Consider the following 18,472-nt stretch of genomic DNA (forward strand, 5'->3'; position numbering starts at 1 on the left):
CTTCCAGAGGCAAAGTTGCTGATTTCACAGCCACCAGTGGAGGAGGATGGGTGTGAAACCCTTCAATACTACAGACTATTTGAAGAAATAAGATTAATCAAGATGGTTTTTAAATGACTTTTAAATGCTCCATTACGCATAGTTTATGCTTTATTTTTGTGCAATATACAAAAGCCGTATTATTTGATGCAATCAGGGCTAGTAGTTGGTGAATCAAAAAAGTAGGTCAAGAGACAAAATCAATATATTTAAAACATATTTTAAAAGAAGCATATATTCACTTACCAACCTTTTGATATAGGGTCAATAATTTTTTTTTAACCAAACCCCAAGAGTTTGAAGTAGTAAACCACAATTACAATGAATGCCTATTACTTGAAGTTTTCGGCTAAGTGGAAGTTCTTAAAAGCTCTTGTCAAGCAGTTTGAATGCCAAATCTTTCTATTTGTAATTTCTCTCCAATTTTACAATTTCCTCACCCACTTTTTTTCCATAGAAAAATATACTTTAAATTTATATTTCATCCATTCCATGTAACACATAGAACTGCCAAAAAAAAAAATTGTGTAAACAAACATAACTGACTTTCAGCATACATACAGGCCAACTGATGGGGACAAAACCAAGTAGATGCTGACAAAGGGGTGTCCTGCCAACTGCATGTACTATACCTGCCAGCCAGTGTGTTTTACAAATGGATGGAAGGTGCTAGTTAATCTAGGAAATTATTTTCAATTCTTAATCCATGATACTGTTCATGTTTATGGTGTTATTCAGTCACTAAGTCATGTCCGACTCTGCGACCCCATAGACTGCAGCACACCAGGCTCCTCTATCTTCCTCTCTCTTGGAGTTTGCTCAAATTCATGTCCGTTGAGTCAGTGATGCTATCTAACCATCTCATCCTCTGCCACCCTCTTCTCCCTTTGTCTTCAATCTTTCCCAGCATCAGGGTCTTTTCCAGAGTTGGCTCTTTGCATCAGGTGGCCAAAGTATTGGAGCTTCAGCAACAGTCCTTGCAATGAATATTCAGGGTTGATATCCTTTAGGATTGACTGGTTTGATCTTGCAGTCCAAGAGACTCTCAAGAGTCTTCTCCAGTACAATTCAAAAGCATCACTTCTCCAGTGCTCAGCCTTCTTTATGGTCCAACTCTCATATATAATGTAATCACTAATGTTAGAACTTTGTTTTTATAAACATACTGCAGGAGCCATCAGAAAGAGTATAATACCATACATATTCTATATAATAATTCTTCCCTGCTTAAGATCTCCTGGTACTTCACTATTGCTCTTAGCAAAATATCCAAAATCCCCAACAAACTGACAAAGCTCTTTACAATATATCCTTTGACTATGCACAGAGATGGGGGTTCTTGGGAGGAGAGAAGGGAAGGGAAGGGTGTATTTTATTCCCTTGAGCTAGAACTGAACTATTTGGGTTGAAGATACTTATTTCCTCTGCCTAGACCTCTACTCCCTCATGTCTTTAACTGACAAGCCCCCACAGACACTGAAGGTTAGCTTATATATTACTTTCTTGAGGCTACTTTGCCTGATATCCTTAGCTTTGATTAGGAACCCCTGCTATGAACTTTCACAACACCTCTTCTTTCCCCTTAGGACTCTTATTACATAAAACGGATATTTTCTTGCCTGTATCCTCGCTAGTGTAGGTTCCACAAGACCAGGGCCATCTTGTTCACAGCTATATTTCCAGTTCCTGCCACAAGGCCCAACACTGACTGTTTGATAACTTGGTTGATTAAAACAACAAATCAAAATTTTTCTTACTTGAACATACATGTTTATTACAGAAAGTTGATAGGCAGGTAGATAAATTTCAATTTTTTATGAATTTTTATTGGAATATAGTTACTTTACAATGTTGCATTAGTTTCTGCTGTACAGCAAAGTGAATCAGCTATATGTTTACATATACCCCTCCTTTTTTGGATTTCCTTCCCATTTACATCACCACAGAGCACTGAGTAGAGTTCTCTAAGCTATACAGTAAGTTCTCATTAGTGATCTATTTTATACACAGTGTCAATAGTGTATGTATGTCAACCTCCACCTCCCAACTAACACTGCTAAGAATTGGGACTTTTAAAGAGATGTGCCACCTCTTTGAGGTCATCCTTTTAGTGCATTGTTGCTGGCTCCTGTGATTAAAAAAAAGCAACATCACAGAAGGAAAATAGAACATCCACGCACAAAAGTGGCACCACATGCTCAAGTTTATTGAACAGACACAAGTTACACATTGGAAACTAATAAGAAGAACACTGTACCAGTTTTCACTAACTCAAATCAAGTTAGCAAATCATAAATTTTAGAACACACTCATTTTATGCCTCACCCAATGTGGGTGATCACAAGAGAGCTAAAGAAAGAAAATGACTTTCTATGTTACCTAGGTAGGAAATTAATTGATATACACAACTTCCAAGTAACTTTAAGATACTGTAAAGTGTTTCAAAACTAGCAGGGAACAGTTCACGTCCAGCCTGAAATAAAGTGTAGAATGAATAAAGGGTAGAATGACCTTTTAGGGGCAAATAACTTCATTCATATATCCATCTCAGAATCCTTCCTTCCTGCTTACAAAAATACTAATAAATTCTTTTAGATTAGGTTTACTAAATTAGACTTTGAAATATCTAGGTTTGGTTACATTGTTATATTGCACTTGAGAAGAACAACAGCAAAAAAAAATCAAAGATTCAGTACCTCTGCCAAAAAATTCATTATGTATGAGAAATTACAATGAAATACAAGCATACATGCATGCTACATGATACGTTCATTGGCCAAACTAGCCTACCAACAAGTTAAAAGAAATACTCTCTACAACACTGAGCACTACATCATTTCATTCTCTATTTTTGATCTTATATTCAATTTTCAAATTTTGTATTTTTCTTATTAATCAAGCTATCGCATATATAAGCTATCCAAGAGCACTAACACAGTGATACTGAGATAAGCAACAGTTGTACACAAATATTCCAAGAATGGCTTATTCTTTGCAAGCTCAACACTACATTCTGTAACACAGGGACATCTATCAATTTACAGACTGTATGCCTTATAAAAAACCCGCTGATCTTATTATACACTATACTTTTGCCACATACATCTCTCTTAGGGTTATGATTCACTATCAGAAACCTTTCACATCCTCTTAGAGAAGTCAGTAGAGCCTCTAACACTTGAATTTTCTCTTTATATAAAGTATTAATGAGAATTTACTATGAATAATTAGTTTCAAAACATGTAGAATTGTGGCACTAATATTTTGATTAACTGTTTTACAACTCAGTATTAAGAACTTAATCAGAATTATAATAATCACTAATTACAACAGAAAGGTAAAGGGAAGAAAAGGAAAGAGCATTCCTCACACAAATGTTTTGCAAAATATTAAGTCTGAAATAAATGCCTACATAAGAAATCAACAACATAATCAATTTCTTACCAATATCATATATTTTACGATATTCCCAACTCCAACGATATGTGATTTCTTAAACTGAACCAGATTATAAGAATTTTACAGTCAAAACAGCTTTCAGTTCTCAATAAATCACAAATACAGCAGTGATTATTTTTTGACATTTTAACCAAAACATTTACGTTACTTTAATCCCAACATTTTGCCAAATATTTTCTTCAAAGACTAGGTTTTTAGTCTTCAAAGTCTAGACTACCATATTTTTGTAGAGATAAAATTTTTTTTAAAAAAGAAAATACTATTGCTTTAAATTACAGTTCATAAGAGCAATTTAAAACATGTTAATTTTCATGACAAGACCCTTCAGTCTCCTCTAGTCTAATGCTCTCCCAACTGAGCTATTTTGGCTCCTCCTTCAATCGCTCATAAAAGATTATATCTTGAGAGAAGAGGCCATAAAAGGAACAGATTGTGCAAAAGCAAATAGTAACATTTAACTTTTTGAAAGAGTGACTTTCTATCCAACAGATATTTCCAGGAATGACCCGCTATTAGATGGGAAAACAGGTGAGGTAAATGCTGTTCTAGACCAACTTAGCAACTGTCTTGGGGCAGGCCCTATGATAAAAAAAATTTTTATTTAAAAAACTTTAAATTTATTGGTAACAAAAGTACTTATTGTGTATGACTACCTACGATCTTTTAAGCTACTAGTAAAATCTATATTATAACACCAATTTTGAAAGTCACTAAAGCTAAATATAGGGTCTTGTCAATGTTCTAACTTGTTTGTACAACTCACCTACATATGCCTCTATTTTATGAATGTATTCTAGTTTAGCCACTTGTGTAGGGAGTTATAACACAAGCCATGGCAAGAAAATTTCAATTATTTTTAAAACATGGAAAAATATTCAATTATCTAAGGGAAATATTTATCATCACCTAATGAAGGCAGTAGTTAAAAAGCTATTGAACTCTCAATTTCTAATGCACAATATGATGTAATTACACAAAAATAGGTATAATTAACAGTTATCCCCAGGCCTGGAGGAACTGTGAATAATTCACATAATCTTCTAGTAAGATTCATCACCCTACAGACTTAAAAAACTACAACTTGCCACCTGTACAGCTTTTATTTAAAAATCCTAGAAAAGTAGTTCATATTAATAAAACTAAGAAAATTTTAAAAGGTTTCCAATAACTTGAATTGCCTATAAAATAACCTCTAAGAAGTTATTATGATAGCTGAGACTGGTTTTACATGTTATACCTGGTTTCAACTGAGGTAATATCCATGTGAGTAGCATCATGCTATTGCTAGAAGTAAACCAGTGAGCTACCTTAGCATTTCTTGTGGGATTCAGAGGTTGAGTGCACGTTCTTATAAACTGTAAAGTTTTCTCAATGATCTTGACACATTCTCAATAACAGTTTTGAAAATATAAGGAAAAATACATATATAGGAGGAAAATAAATTAATCCCAACTTAAAAACTCTTGCTCTAATCTAAGAACAAACTATTCAATAAGCAACTCTGTCAAAGAACTACATAGCCTTTTAATTTAAATGCTTTTTTTTTTTTTCCTGGTATTGTCTACAGCCAGACTAATGCAATAGAATATACTTTGGAAACAATTTCCAATTCCATCTAACTTCAAGCATCATGATGTTTAGCAGAAATTAAACAATTATGCAAAAGAGGCAATTTTGATTATAAAACTAATTTTTAGTATAAGTTGACTTAAAGGATTTGAAATATAACTTGTGTGTGTATTAGTCGCTCAGTCAAGTCCAACTCTTTGCGACACCATGGACTGTAGCCTGCCAGGCTCCTCTATCCATGGAATTTTCCAGGCAAGAGAACTCCAATACTGGAGTGGGTTGCCATGCCCTCCTCCAGGGAATCTTCCTGATGCGGGGATGAAACCCGCATCTCCTGCATTGCAGGTAGATTCTTTACTGCTGAGCTACCAGGAAAAACTAATTTTTTAGTATAAGTTGACTTAAAGGATTTGAAATAGAATTTAAACTTATACAAAAAAAAATGTAATCAAATGGACTGTGGATAAAAATATAAATACAAGTTTAATAGCATGTACTCAATTTTCACATTAAAACAAAAATCTGTACCTTTGCAGTTACAAGAAAGAGTTTTGATGGGATCATGCGTTTTTCTTTTTTTAAAAGTCCTACCATATAGGTAATATTAAAATCCAAGTTTATACAGCTATGAAGTTAGCTTGAAAACTCAAGTGTAGTGTAACGTGTATTAACATCATATATCTGCACAAAAGATGTGGATCCTAAGGTCCAAATTTGGATTGCTTTAAAACAACAAAAAAGACAAACAAAATCCAACATACAAAATCAGAAACAGTAATTGTAGGAGGTACTATTTTAGATAAAGTGGTAACTCAGGCACTATCTTATGTACACTGAAGAAGACCTATCACTTGAAATGTTATTATTTAAATACCTAAAAACACAAGTCAGTAGGGGTATTAAATGTATGTATGAACTTAATCATAATGAAAAGGATGACAAATATTGCTCTCACTTTGTGGTTAACACCAATGGGCACCATCAGCAGTACGGTCTTGGAATTTTATTCCTCAGGAAGGAAATTAAAATCTAAACTGAAGTTGGAACTTCTAATGGATCAGGATGTAGCGTAACTTAAAAATTACAGTTAAGTTTCTGAGTTTCCTTCACCATTTTCATGAGGCTGAAGCTGTTCCCTTTCTTGTTCTTCTTGAGGTGGCCGTACACGCTTAAAAAAGCCCATCTGTCAAGTTAAAAAAAAAAAAAGAAGAAATAACATCACTGCTACATCAATGAAGAATACAGAAAGTATTCTGAGTGGCCATAATATGGCCAAGAAAATTTAACATGGTACTTAGTTCAACTTTTCTTCCTTCAAACAATAAGGAGTGCTCATCATACCTCATTATTAAATGTCCAACTCCTCTGTCCCTCCCTTTTTTCTCTCCCTTTTTTCTTCTCTCCCTTCTTCTTTTCTTCTGCTTCCCCTCCCTCCCTCTCTTCCTAAGTCCATCACTTACCCTGTACATTACAAAAACTAAAACAGCCAGTAACAACAATCCTGCTAGAACAGCTAAAATGATCACCCACACAGGAACAGGCATGGGTGCCGGCTGAATGCCCCAGGTGACATTTGTGGTGACCTGTTGAGGAGAAAAAGTTCTTGAGTCTTAAAAATAGTTCACTGAGTTATTCAACAAATATCTGAATATATACTGCATTTTAAGTTAATGTTACTGACATTATTTTCTAGTATAAGTACATTTCTTATACATATGAGTACATATGTAAAAGTACATTTCTTATACGTATGAGTACCTATGTATAAGCACATTTCTTATACATAAGTACATTTTCTAGTATAAGTACATTTCTAGTATAAGTACATTTCTAGTATAAGTACATAGTATCATTACACATCTGGCATCAATAGCATATACACACATGAAACTCTCAACTTCAGGTTAACTTCTGACTGTCTCTGAAATGATTTTTTAAATAATCTGACCACCCACTTTATGATGCATTGGTTTCATTTTAATCCTCAAATTAAAGATCTATAAAATGCCCCCACTTACTGCAGTTAATTTCCAACTTTCTAACTTTGTGGAGAGAGATTCCCCAAATTTTCCCACATGAAATTCAGTATATGCTAAGTATATTACACACAATAAGATGCTAAAGTCTACCTTTAATAATTCTGGGATGGGGGAGTAAAATAGTATTAAACTAAGTTATAATCAATTCAAATAACTCAATTACTTTACGAAAATAGCTAACTGCTAATACTTAAAATAAAAACAACTACAGTATTTAACTGAATGCACTTATTTCATTTCCCAAAATCAATGACTTACCAATGTGGAGTTGAAGATGTCCTCAATTGGAAGGTTTTTATAAGGAAACTCTATGACATTAAATGAAGCAGATGACTTCAAAGAATATGAATGATTCTGGTTTTCCTTCTATATGGGAATAACAATAAGATGATTTTCTAGATGTCAGGCCTTTTTATTTCTTTGAAAAAGTGGATAAATTTGCTGAATGCCGCCTTTCCCCACTTACATTCATAAAGGTCTCGGTCCACAGGAGAGACCTCACATACAGGATTGCACTCTTTCCTCTGTCTAGTCGCCCCACCTGGCAGACAATCTTCAAGCATTCAGCAATTCCACAACCCTGCCAAAAAAATTACTTACTTAAAAGAAAAGATCATTCCATCATCTCTTCAACATATAAAAGTTAGACATTTGTCTTGTTTTATATGAAAGCTAAAGAGATCTAGATTCTTTTGCCTTACAGCAATAACGTTCAAAATGAGCAGGCTAACAGCTGAACCTATGGATGTTTCTTGTTATGAAGGGATTGGTTTTACTGTGATTTGTTATGGAAGGATAAACTTTATAATATTAAAATATTTACTTTTATAGCTAGAATTTAACATTCTAAAGAACCCAGAGCATGGTTATTTTAGTAAGACATGAAAATCAGATCACAATATGCCTGTGGAAAAGAAAGAGAAATGGGGTGAATCTTTAATAGTTATTCCATGTCACATCTGTAGAAATCAAGTGGCATGCTGATGGTCTTTGCCACATTTGACGTTTTTAATGGTAACTTGAAGGCAGACAGAAGTAACAAATATTCACCACCTTTCATATGCTGGTCAACCTGCATTAGACATAAACTGTAATGTCATATGCATACACCTCACAACAGTGCTATCCAGTAACTGACCCCTCCGGTTGATGATAGAATTAGAAGCAAACTCCTCTGACCTGATAAAAGGTATCTATGAAAAGTGCACAGCTAATACCATACTTACTGGTGAAAGAATGGATGCTTTTCCCATAAGATTAGGAACTGTATGACAATGTCCATTCATGATACTTCTACTCTACACTGTTCAGAAGGTTCTCACCAGTGCAATTAAGCAAGAAAAAAAAATTTAAAAAAAGGTATCCAGATCAGAAAGAAAAAAGTAAAACTATCTCTATTCAGATGATAGAATACTTACAGAAAACTTTAAAGAACCCAAAATAAAACTACTAAAGCTAATAAACAAGTATAGAAAAGGTACAGAACACAAGATCAGTATACAAATGTGAATTATTTTTATATAAACTGTCAATCAAAAATAAAATGAAAAAAAATTTTTAATTCTATTTTAAACAGAATTCAAAAAGAATAAAATATGTAGAAGTTACTTAACCAAGGAAGTGTAAGATTTGTACACGGAAAACTACAAAATATTTTTGAAATAAAGAAGACTTAAATAAAGAAGATAGCTCATATTCAAGGACTGAAAGACTTAACATCAAAATAGCAATACTCTCAAAGTGACAGAGCTAATAAAACTGCTATCAAAATTTCACCAAGTGTTTTTATAGAAATGGACAAGCTGGTCCTAAAATTCACATGGAATTGCCAGGAACCCCAACTAGCCAGGGCTTCCCTTGTAGCTCAGTCGGTAAAAAATCTGCCTTCAAGGCAGGAGACCTGGGTTCGATTCCTGGGGCTGGGAAGAGTCCCCGAAGAAAGAAATGGCAACCCACTCCAGTATTCTTGCCTGGAGAATCCCATGGACAGAGAAGCGAGGCAGGCTACAGTCCATGGGGTCACAAGAGTCGGACATGAGTTAGCGACTAAACCACCACCACCAACAACCAGCCAAAACGCTCTTAAAAAAGAAGAAATACTGTGCAGGGGGCGCTCACACCCCTCAACTTCAAAACTTACTGCAGAAAAACAATAATCAAAAAATTTTGATACTGACATTAGGATACATGTGTAGATCAATGGGACAAAATTAAGAGTCAAGAAATAAACCCATATATTCACAGTCAATTCATTTTCAACAAGGGAGTCAGGACCATTTAAAGGGAAGAGCTAGGTCTTTCCAACAAATGATGTTACAAGAACTGGAAAACCACATGCAGAAGAATGAATCTGGGCTTCTATTTCACACCATATACAAAAATTAATTCTGTATGGATCAGAGATATAAAAGTAAGAGCTAAGATTATAGAACTCAGAAAACCAGAAAATTTAGGTGTAAATCTCCAGGACTCTGGGGTAGAAAATGGTTTTTAAAATATGACAGTAAAAATATAAGCAACACACAAAAAAAGTATACTTGAGAAATTTGAACTTCTTCAAATTTAAAAGCTTTTTTGCATCAAAGGCTACTATCAAGAAAGTAAAAAGACAATTTACAGAATGAGAGAAAACATCTGCAGGGTAGCATCTAGAACACTTCACAACTCAACAAGAAAAAGCAAACAACCCCATTTAAATATGGGTAAGCGGTTTGCATAGAGATTCCTCAAAAGAAGATACAGAAATGAAAAAATGCTCAGCACCATTAGGAAATCCAAATAAAACTACAATGAGGTACTACTTCACTCCAATAAGGAGGACTACAAAATAAATTTCTTTGAAGGCAATAGCAAGTGAAGGCAAGAATGTGGAGAAATTGGGACCCTCTTATACTGCTGGTTGGGAATGTAAAATGGTACAACCACTTTGGAAAACAGTTTTGCAGTTCTTCAAAAGTTAAATCAAGTTTGGCTGTATGACCATATGACACAGCAACTGGACCCCTAGATTTATTCTCAAAAAAATTAAAATATATGTTCACACAAACGTTTACAGTGGCACTATTCAAAATAGCAAAAACCGGAAACAACACAAACACTCATCAACTGATGAATGCATAAACAAAATGTGGTATTATCCACAGAATGGAATATTATCCAGCCACAAAACGACTGAAGTACTAATGCATGCTTCACGATGAACCTCAAAAACACTATGCTAAGTCAAAGAAGCCAAACACAAGAGGCCACATTTTATATGATTTCGTTGATAGGATGTGTTCAAAACAGATGAATCCTCAGAGCGAGCAAGCTGATAGTGGTCTCCAGAGACGGGTGGTAGGCAAGAAGGCAGTGGCTGCTTAGTGCATAGTGTTTCTTTTTGAAGTGATGAAAACGTTTTGGAGTCAGATAATGTACAGTGTTGTGAATACACTAGAGATTACTAAATCATGTATTTTAAAATGGGTAAAATGGCAAATTTTATCTAAGTTTTATCTCAAATATTTTAAAAATGTGATTCTGTACGAGGCCAGAAAGAACAGGATCAAAAGTGGGATGAAGGTAGAAGGTAACTTCGAATTCACATGGGTTGGTCAGGCAAGTCCAATCTGCCACTTAAGAACAGCAGGAGATGGGGGAGTAAGCCACAGAGAGAGTTGGGCGAAGAGCATTTTAGGAGAGCAATTTTCAAAATTAGGAGGTAGAAACAGGCTTGGGGCTGTCTGTTCAATGAAAAGCAAGGTGACCAAAATGGGAAGAGCAGAGTAAGGAGAGGAAATGCAGGCAGCAAGGCAGAAGGACCCAGATCCTGTTTGCCTTGAAGGCTTTTTAGGCTCTGGTTTTCTCCTGAGTTAGATGGGAAGACACAGTAGTAGTGTTCATTGCTCAGTCATACCTGACTCTTTGCAATCCCACAGACTGTAGCCCACCAGGCTCCTCTGTCCATGGCATTCTCCAGGCAAGAATACTGGAGTGGGCTGCCATTCCCTTCTCCAGGGGATCTTCCCGACCCAGGGATCGAATCTGGGTCTCCTGCATTGCAGGTAGATTTTTTTACTGTCTGAGCTATAGGGAAGTCCTTGGGAGTGACATGACTTGACCAATTTTTAAAAAGAGTCACTATGGCTCCTATGTGGCAAATACACTGTCATGGGGATAAGGGCAGAAACATGGAGTCTAACGGGAGGTTTGGCAATAATAGTTCAAGTGCAAGAGGAAGGTGGCCTGGGTTAGATTGTGGCAGTGATACAGATGGCAACAAGGGGTGACTTTCTGTGTGTTGTGAAGCTAGATAATGACAGAATTTGCTGATATGTCAGATATGAAGTTTGAGAGAAAAAAAAAGAGTCAAGCACAACGCCCATGTTTTGGACAGAGATATGAGCTGGTATTTACTAAAACGTGCAACATCACAGAAAGATTAGCGTTGGGAAAACTCAAGGGTATATTCTCAGCATTAAGTGTAAGATTCCTATTTAAGAAGAGTTCCAGTAGATAGCTGGATAATAAGAGTCTGCAGTTCAATGCAGAGGATTGGGTTGGAAATATAAATCAAAGTCATCTACACAGAAACAGTACTTAATAGCCCTGAGAATGATGAAGGTCATCTCACATGGAACTGTGGGATATAACCTCTACAGTGACAGAAATCATCAGTGTGGATATACCTGCACTTCTCTAAGTGGTAGCCACTAGCCACACGTGGCCAATGAATACCTGAAATGTGGCTGCTATTTACAAAACTGGACCACATAGATCTAATGAATGAATGGAAGTGGATCAGCAAGAAATCTGAGCCCTGAAAATCCTCTCGGGAGCCTAAAAGCCTAGATATGGAGAGTAAGCAGTCGAGAGTTGTGGTAGGAAGACAACCAACAGAGTAGTGCTCTAGAAGTAAGACAGGAATGTTTCATTACGGAGGAAGTGCTTAATGTGCCCCAAAATCACTGAGCGGTTAAACTGAAAGAGAGCTAAGAAGAACCATGGAATTAGGAGTTATGAAGGTAACTGGTGATTGCAAGTGAACAGAAACACTATACCAGGTGCTCTGCTAGCTGTGGTTTGCAGCTGTTAAATTTTAACATCTTTTAACACATTAAATTTTAAGGACTGGAGTGACAAACCTCTCTATAATATTGTAGTCATTAGGCTGACTCAACAAAAGATGATCATAATGTTAATTATTCTCAAATTTTTGTTGAGGCCTTCTGGGTTTTTTCTACAGTACTGCACATAAGTTGCAAAGATTAGAATGAGACGGAGAAAGAGGTCAGTTAAAGGAGTGCAGTCAGAAAAATAAGTTAGAATATAAAACATTTTTATTAGCAATCTATAAAGACAGATCCTTTGAATAAAATGTGGTGTTAATCCAGTTAGGAAGAGGAAAGTAAGAGGAGTGAATGGTATTAAAATATATAGCTCTTTCCAGCACAGCTGTTGTTATTTTTGAAATGTTCTTTGGCATCAGTTCTATAATCACTTATTTTAAAAACATTTAAAGTGCTTGTTGTTGGAATGACACTTACCAAAGTGTGAACGTCTCCTTCATTGAGGGTGAGATCCCGCTTCGTGATGAGATGGTTCCGGTCGCCTTGCCCACCAACTGTATCATTCTTTTCACTTGTTTGTGAATTTGAGATCTAGGATTACATTAATAAACTGGTGGTAAATAACAATGGAAAATATTTTGCATAAAAATTTTGGCATAAACTGTTACACGTGATTAAAATACAAAGCCACTAAAAATTTGGTATGATAGAAAATTCACCACTTACTATATGGCTAACACTAAGCACAGAAAATAAAGATGAGTCCTTAATATGTGGGGAAAAATTACCTCTGCCTAGCCATCATTTTCTCCCCTTGCATAGTGAGAGGAGAAACTGATAAAATATACAAAACAGTCAGAAATTTCACAGTGTACATCTGTGATGTGTGTCAAGAGTATACATTTTTTTGTTTTGTTTTCTTAACCCTCCTTTTTCCCAACTGCAACGGCTTCCTATCCAAAGATACATGCTAGGATGGAGAGGACTATACCTAAAAGTAAATGGAATTCCATAAAATGAGATTTTCTAGGTCAAGTCAAAAAAGCCAAGAGTAAAATGTTACATCTTACCCCAAAGACAAAAATTTGGACATCCAAACATCCTTGATATAATATCACATGTGGATAAAACCACTCTGTGATGAAACCAAAGTCAAACTGGATCACTTAAGAATATCTCCAGAGGCTCACTAAATACTACATAAACAAACGGTTCAGCAGAACGTCATAGAATTCATCCTTACTCATTACACAAATAAACAATCTAATCCATAGCATACTGGTTATGAACTAAAATATTTTTGCAGAATGGATTTATTACTAAAACAATTGCTTTATTTATGCATTTCTTTTATAGATTTAGAAAGAAAAGCAATAAAACATCAGCATAATAAATGGCTGCTATGAAGCATATTACCTTAATTCTCAAAGGGTTAATCTCCATATCTGAAGTGCAGTTCATTGGCCCATCAATATCATATTGAAGGATGTACAACAAGGTGTTATTGTTATATTTGTAAGGCCACTGAAGATGTAGCATTGCCTTGCTGAATGAACTCGGACCGTTGTTTCTCAGCTAATGAGGGAAAAAAAAATGTAAATACTCTGGGCAAAAATCTATAATCCGTCCCCTACATCATCTTTAGGAATCCTAAAGCAACAGCATTTGACTAACAGCAGAGTTTCCATAGTGACTCTAATATTACATCATGATCATTAATATGCAAAAGAATCAAACTCAACATCTGCCTCCGAATAGGGCAGTATGTGTTAGGATAAGAATATAAACAAAAGAGGAAAACATGAGAAAGTTATTGAGAAGTGGCATAGAAAATTTTCTTCCCACAGAATCAAAATTTTACTCATAGACCTATTCCTTTTACCCAAGTACAACTAATTGGTTTTAAACAACAGTTTGTATAAACAGCTTTCTTTTACCACTTGAAGTTACTTGTCTAATGGTAATGAGCTTAAGAATGGGGAAAAATTCTAAGAAATCTCTGGTACAAAATTAAACTATGCAGAGTTCACATAAAAGTTACATAGATTTGTTTTCTTTTTGTTCTTTGGACTTGTTTTTTAAAAGCAACCAATCTGTTCCTCCCTCTGTTGTCTCTCTACCAGGTATCAATTAAATCCAACGCAAACCTCATAGATGTGCTGAACAACTGGCCCAACGTCTTCTTCAGTCTCAGGGTTCTCTTTGTACTTCCAATTTGGAATCGGAAGAAAGATATGATCAGGACTTGAGACTCTAAACAATGACCAAAGAAAACCTACCATGAATATCAAAATGATATGGTCAGTTCATTTTCAAAAGTACCTAGTATCCAAATGAATAAAATCAGAATTTTTAAAAAAACACCAAAGACAAGAAAAATTATACTTGTATGTGTACATGCACAGCTGGACATACAAACTCTTCTTTACTGAATCCAGTGTAACAGATGAATTGGTAATAGGCAAACATTTCTGCATAAAAGTTCAATAAATTTACTTTATGCTGCTTTTGCCATGTCTGGTTTATTACCAGAGAATTAGCAAATAAATATTTGGGGCTTTGGAATAAACCCAGAGCCTTCTTATTCCTACAGAAGCTATAGTTCTAGCTTCTGTAGGAATAAGAACATATACTATCCAAAAGAAGTTAGGCGGCCTAAGACTTGGACATGAGTTATGTGCTGTGCTTAGTCGCTCAGTTGTGTCTGACCCACTGTAGCCTGCCAGGCTCCTCTGTCCATGAGGATTCTCCAAGCAAGAACACTAGAGTGGGTTGCCATGTCCTCCTTCAGGGGATTCTTCCCAACCCAGGGATTGAGCCCAGGTCTCCCATATTGCAGACGGATTCTTTACCGTCTGAGCCACCAGGGAAGCCCTGGACATATCTATGCCTATGGCTGATTCATGTTGATATTTGGCAGAAAACCACAAAATTCTGTACAGTAATTATCCTTCAATTAAAAAATAAATAATTTTTTTTTAATGTAAAAAAAAAGTAACTACTTTTTAAAGTAGTTTAAATCATGAGAATAAGATACTCAACTGGGTAATCATACTGACCCTCTTATCTCAACAGCAGCTAAAACAGCAAGGTCAACTTTGTAAGATACAACCGGGCTTACTTTATCAAAAAGATTGGAGCTGAAAAAGAAAAAAAATAAATTTAGGACTGAATTTATTGATGAGCATAATTATCATCAAAATCATACAGAGGCAAAGGCAGTGAAACTAAAAGTGAACAAATGAAAAGCAATAAAGAAATGACAAAGTGCACAAAATAATTATTTTCATTAGCATTTAATTCTAAGAAGATGAGTTTTATTTAACTTTTATTTTTGTCTTAAAACTCAAAAATAATAAAATTATTCTTATCATATAAATATTGGTCTTAAAATTTGAAAACTAAGTACTAAAATTTTAGTCTACCTTATTCCATAATACTTAAGTATACTGCAAAATATATTTATAACAAACGCTATTTCCTCAAAAGTTATTATAGACAGAAAAAAGTTGTCTTCACACCTTTGAATTTGTAAATCAAATTTCACAGACGTATCCATCTCTGATTGCTGGTGCACACTGAAACGGAGACCAGCTAAGAGCTAAAGGAGGAAGAGAAGGTTAATGTTAGTTAGAAACATGTCAAACAAGTGAAATTTCAAATCCAATGTCCAAAGAAAAAAGAATGGTCTAACACAGGGTTTTTCTGAACTTAAAACTGAAAGTACTCTCGCAAAAATAACTAAGCCTGCTGCTGCTGCTGCTGCTGTTCAGTCACTTCAGTCATGTCCGACCCTCTGTGACCCCATGGACTGTAGAATGCCAGGGCCCTATGTCCGTGGAATTCTCCAGGCAAGAATAATGGAGTGAGTTGCCATGCCCTTCTCCATAGGATCTTCTTGACCCAGCAATTGAACCGCGTCTGTGTCTCCTGCATTACAGGCAGATTCTTTACCAGTGAGCCACCAGGGAAGCCCTAAGTCTGATCTTCTATTAAGATACTCAGACCAATCCATAATGGAGCCTGTTTAACAACAATGATTAATCATATCTCCTTATAATATTAACTTATTATCTCCTTATAATGTCAACTAATATTAACTTTCTGAAAAATGCAAGAGGAACCACTGATCCAATGAAAGTACAGTAGTTATGCACAAGATTTAGTGACAGGAAGCTAATACCTGAACTTGTTTTAATAGAGCAGGAAGAAATAGATGGTTTACAAGACTCAGAGAGCCTGACTAAAAAGGAGAGAAGTAGGGCCAGAAGCCGAATTTCTCTACGCCACCCACAAGTCCATCAGTAACAAACATCTTAACTTCTGCGGGCAGAAAATTCTTATTTTAAAGAAAACAACTGAGCTACAAAGTTAGAGAAAGCAGGCTTCTTGGAAGTCATATAAAAGACATCTAAAAGTGGCCCTTCCAGGGGACTTCATGAAACCACCTCTCACTTTACAAAGCCTGGAGCCGGCCGTAAGAATTAACCTGGAATTATCTTTCCTGAATACACAGGGAGTAAGAAAGTCAGAGAGAATGAGTGTATGAGAAAATAAAAGGCACGTTCACTTCTTAATAAAACACTGCATTAAACACAACTTTGAAATGTAACTTTGAGGACTCTGTTCAAGCCATCTTCCCCAAGAGACCATACATCTAGAAATAATTATGACTTTTAAGGGAAAAATATATTTAAAGAAATACGGAATATTTATTTTTTATTGAAATATATTAATATTTGACACACAACACTGTGTAAAGTTAAGATATACAACATGTTGATTTCATACATTACATGATTACCATTGCAGCAATAACTGTAACTCTGTCACATTACAAAATTATAACTTCTTTATTTGTGGTCGGAAGAATTAAGATCTAATCTCTCACAAGTTTGACACCATACTCTTGTCTATAATCATATACCGCACATTAGATCTCTAGGACTTATTTACTAGTCATTGAAAGGCTGTACCCTTAAAAACACCTAATAGGACACTGTCTGTAAGGGTAGATATGGAATTTGCAGTCCCATATTATCACAGATAATGCCAGGCTGGATGAAGCTCAGATTGGAATCAAGATCGCATCCAGTCCCATCACTTCATGGCAAACAGATGAGACAAAAATGGAAACAGTAATAGACTTTATTTCCTTGGGTGCCAAAATCAACTCAGACAATGACTGCAACCATGAAATTAAGACACTTGCTTCCTGGAAGAAAAGCTATGACAAACCTAGACAGCATATTAAAAAATCAGAGACATCACTTTGCCGACAAAGGTCCCTATTGTCAAAGCTACAGTTTTTCCAGGAATCATGTACGGATGCGAGAGTTGGGCCATGAAGGTGGCTGAGCACCTAAGAATTGCTACTTTTGAACTAGAGAAGTGCTAGAGAAGACTCCAGAGTCCCTTGGACAGCAAGGAGACCAAACCAGTCAATCCTAAAGGAAATCAGCCCTGAATATTCATTGGAAGGACTGATGCTAAAGCTGAAGCTCTAATACTTTGGCCACCTGATTTGAAGGGCCGACTCATTAGAAAAGACCCTGATGCTGGGAAAGGCTCAAGGCAGGAGGAAAAGGGGACGATAGAGGACGAGATGGTTGGATGGCATCAGTGACTCAATGGACATGAGTTTGAGTAAACTCCAGGAGATAGTGAAGGACAGGGAAGCCCGGCATGCTGCAGTCCATGGGGTAGCAAAGAGTCAGATATGACTGAGCGGCTGAATAGCAATTATCACAGATCTTCTAAGAGAGTTCCAGAAAAACATCTATTTCTGCTTTATTGATTATGCCAAAGCCTTTGACTGTGTGGATCACAATAAACTGTGGAGAATTCTGAAAGAGATGGGAATACCAGACCACCTGATCTGCCTCTTGAGAAACCTATATGCAGGTCAGGAAGCAACAGTTAGAACTGGACATGGAACAACAGACTGGTTCCAAATAGGAAAAGGAGTCCGTCAAGGCTGTATATTGTCACCCTGCTTATTTAACTTATATGCAGAGTACATCATGAGAAACACTGGGCTGGAAGAAGCACAGGCTGGAATCAAGACTGCCGGGAGAAATATCAATAACCTCAGATATGCAGATGACACCACCCTTATGGCAGAAAGTGAAGAGGAACTAAAAAGCCTCTTGATGAAAGTGAAAGAGGAGAGTGAAAAAGTTGGCTTAAAGCTCAACATTCAGAAAACACAGATCATGGCATCTGGTCCCATCACTTCATGGGAAATAGATGGGCAAACAGTGGAAACAGTGTCAGACTTTATTTTTGGGAGCTCCAAAATCACTACAGATGATGACT

At 35.9% G+C, this 18,472-nt stretch overlaps 1 protein-coding gene across 2 annotated transcripts in view; it reads right to left on the reverse strand.

Moving 5' to 3' along the window:
- Nucleotides 1–2,224: 2,224 nt before the first annotated feature.
- The window catches only part of ITGAV (integrin subunit alpha V), a 108,862-nt gene continuing 92,614 nt past the window's right edge, over nt 2,225–18,472 (reverse strand). The window contains exons 22-30 of one of the 2 annotated variants that reach the window (XM_005202252.5): nt 15,676–15,755; nt 15,214–15,294; nt 14,302–14,407; nt 13,571–13,729; nt 12,632–12,745; nt 7,573–7,686; nt 7,365–7,472; nt 6,528–6,650; nt 2,225–6,250 (exon numbers count right to left, since the gene is read on the reverse strand). In XM_005202252.5, coding sequence (XP_005202309.1) covers nt 6,155–6,250; nt 6,528–6,650; nt 7,365–7,472; nt 7,573–7,686; nt 12,632–12,745; nt 13,571–13,729; nt 14,302–14,407; nt 15,214–15,294; nt 15,676–15,755 — 981 coding nt within the window. In that variant the 3' untranslated portion in view covers nt 2,225–6,154. 2 annotated transcript variants of the gene reach the window in all.

Source organism: Bos taurus, chromosome 2, assembly GCF_002263795.3.
Source record: "Bos taurus isolate L1 Dominette 01449 registration number 42190680 breed Hereford chromosome 2, ARS-UCD2.0, whole genome shotgun sequence".
Taxonomy (NCBI): Eukaryota; Metazoa; Chordata; class Mammalia; order Artiodactyla; family Bovidae; genus Bos; species Bos taurus.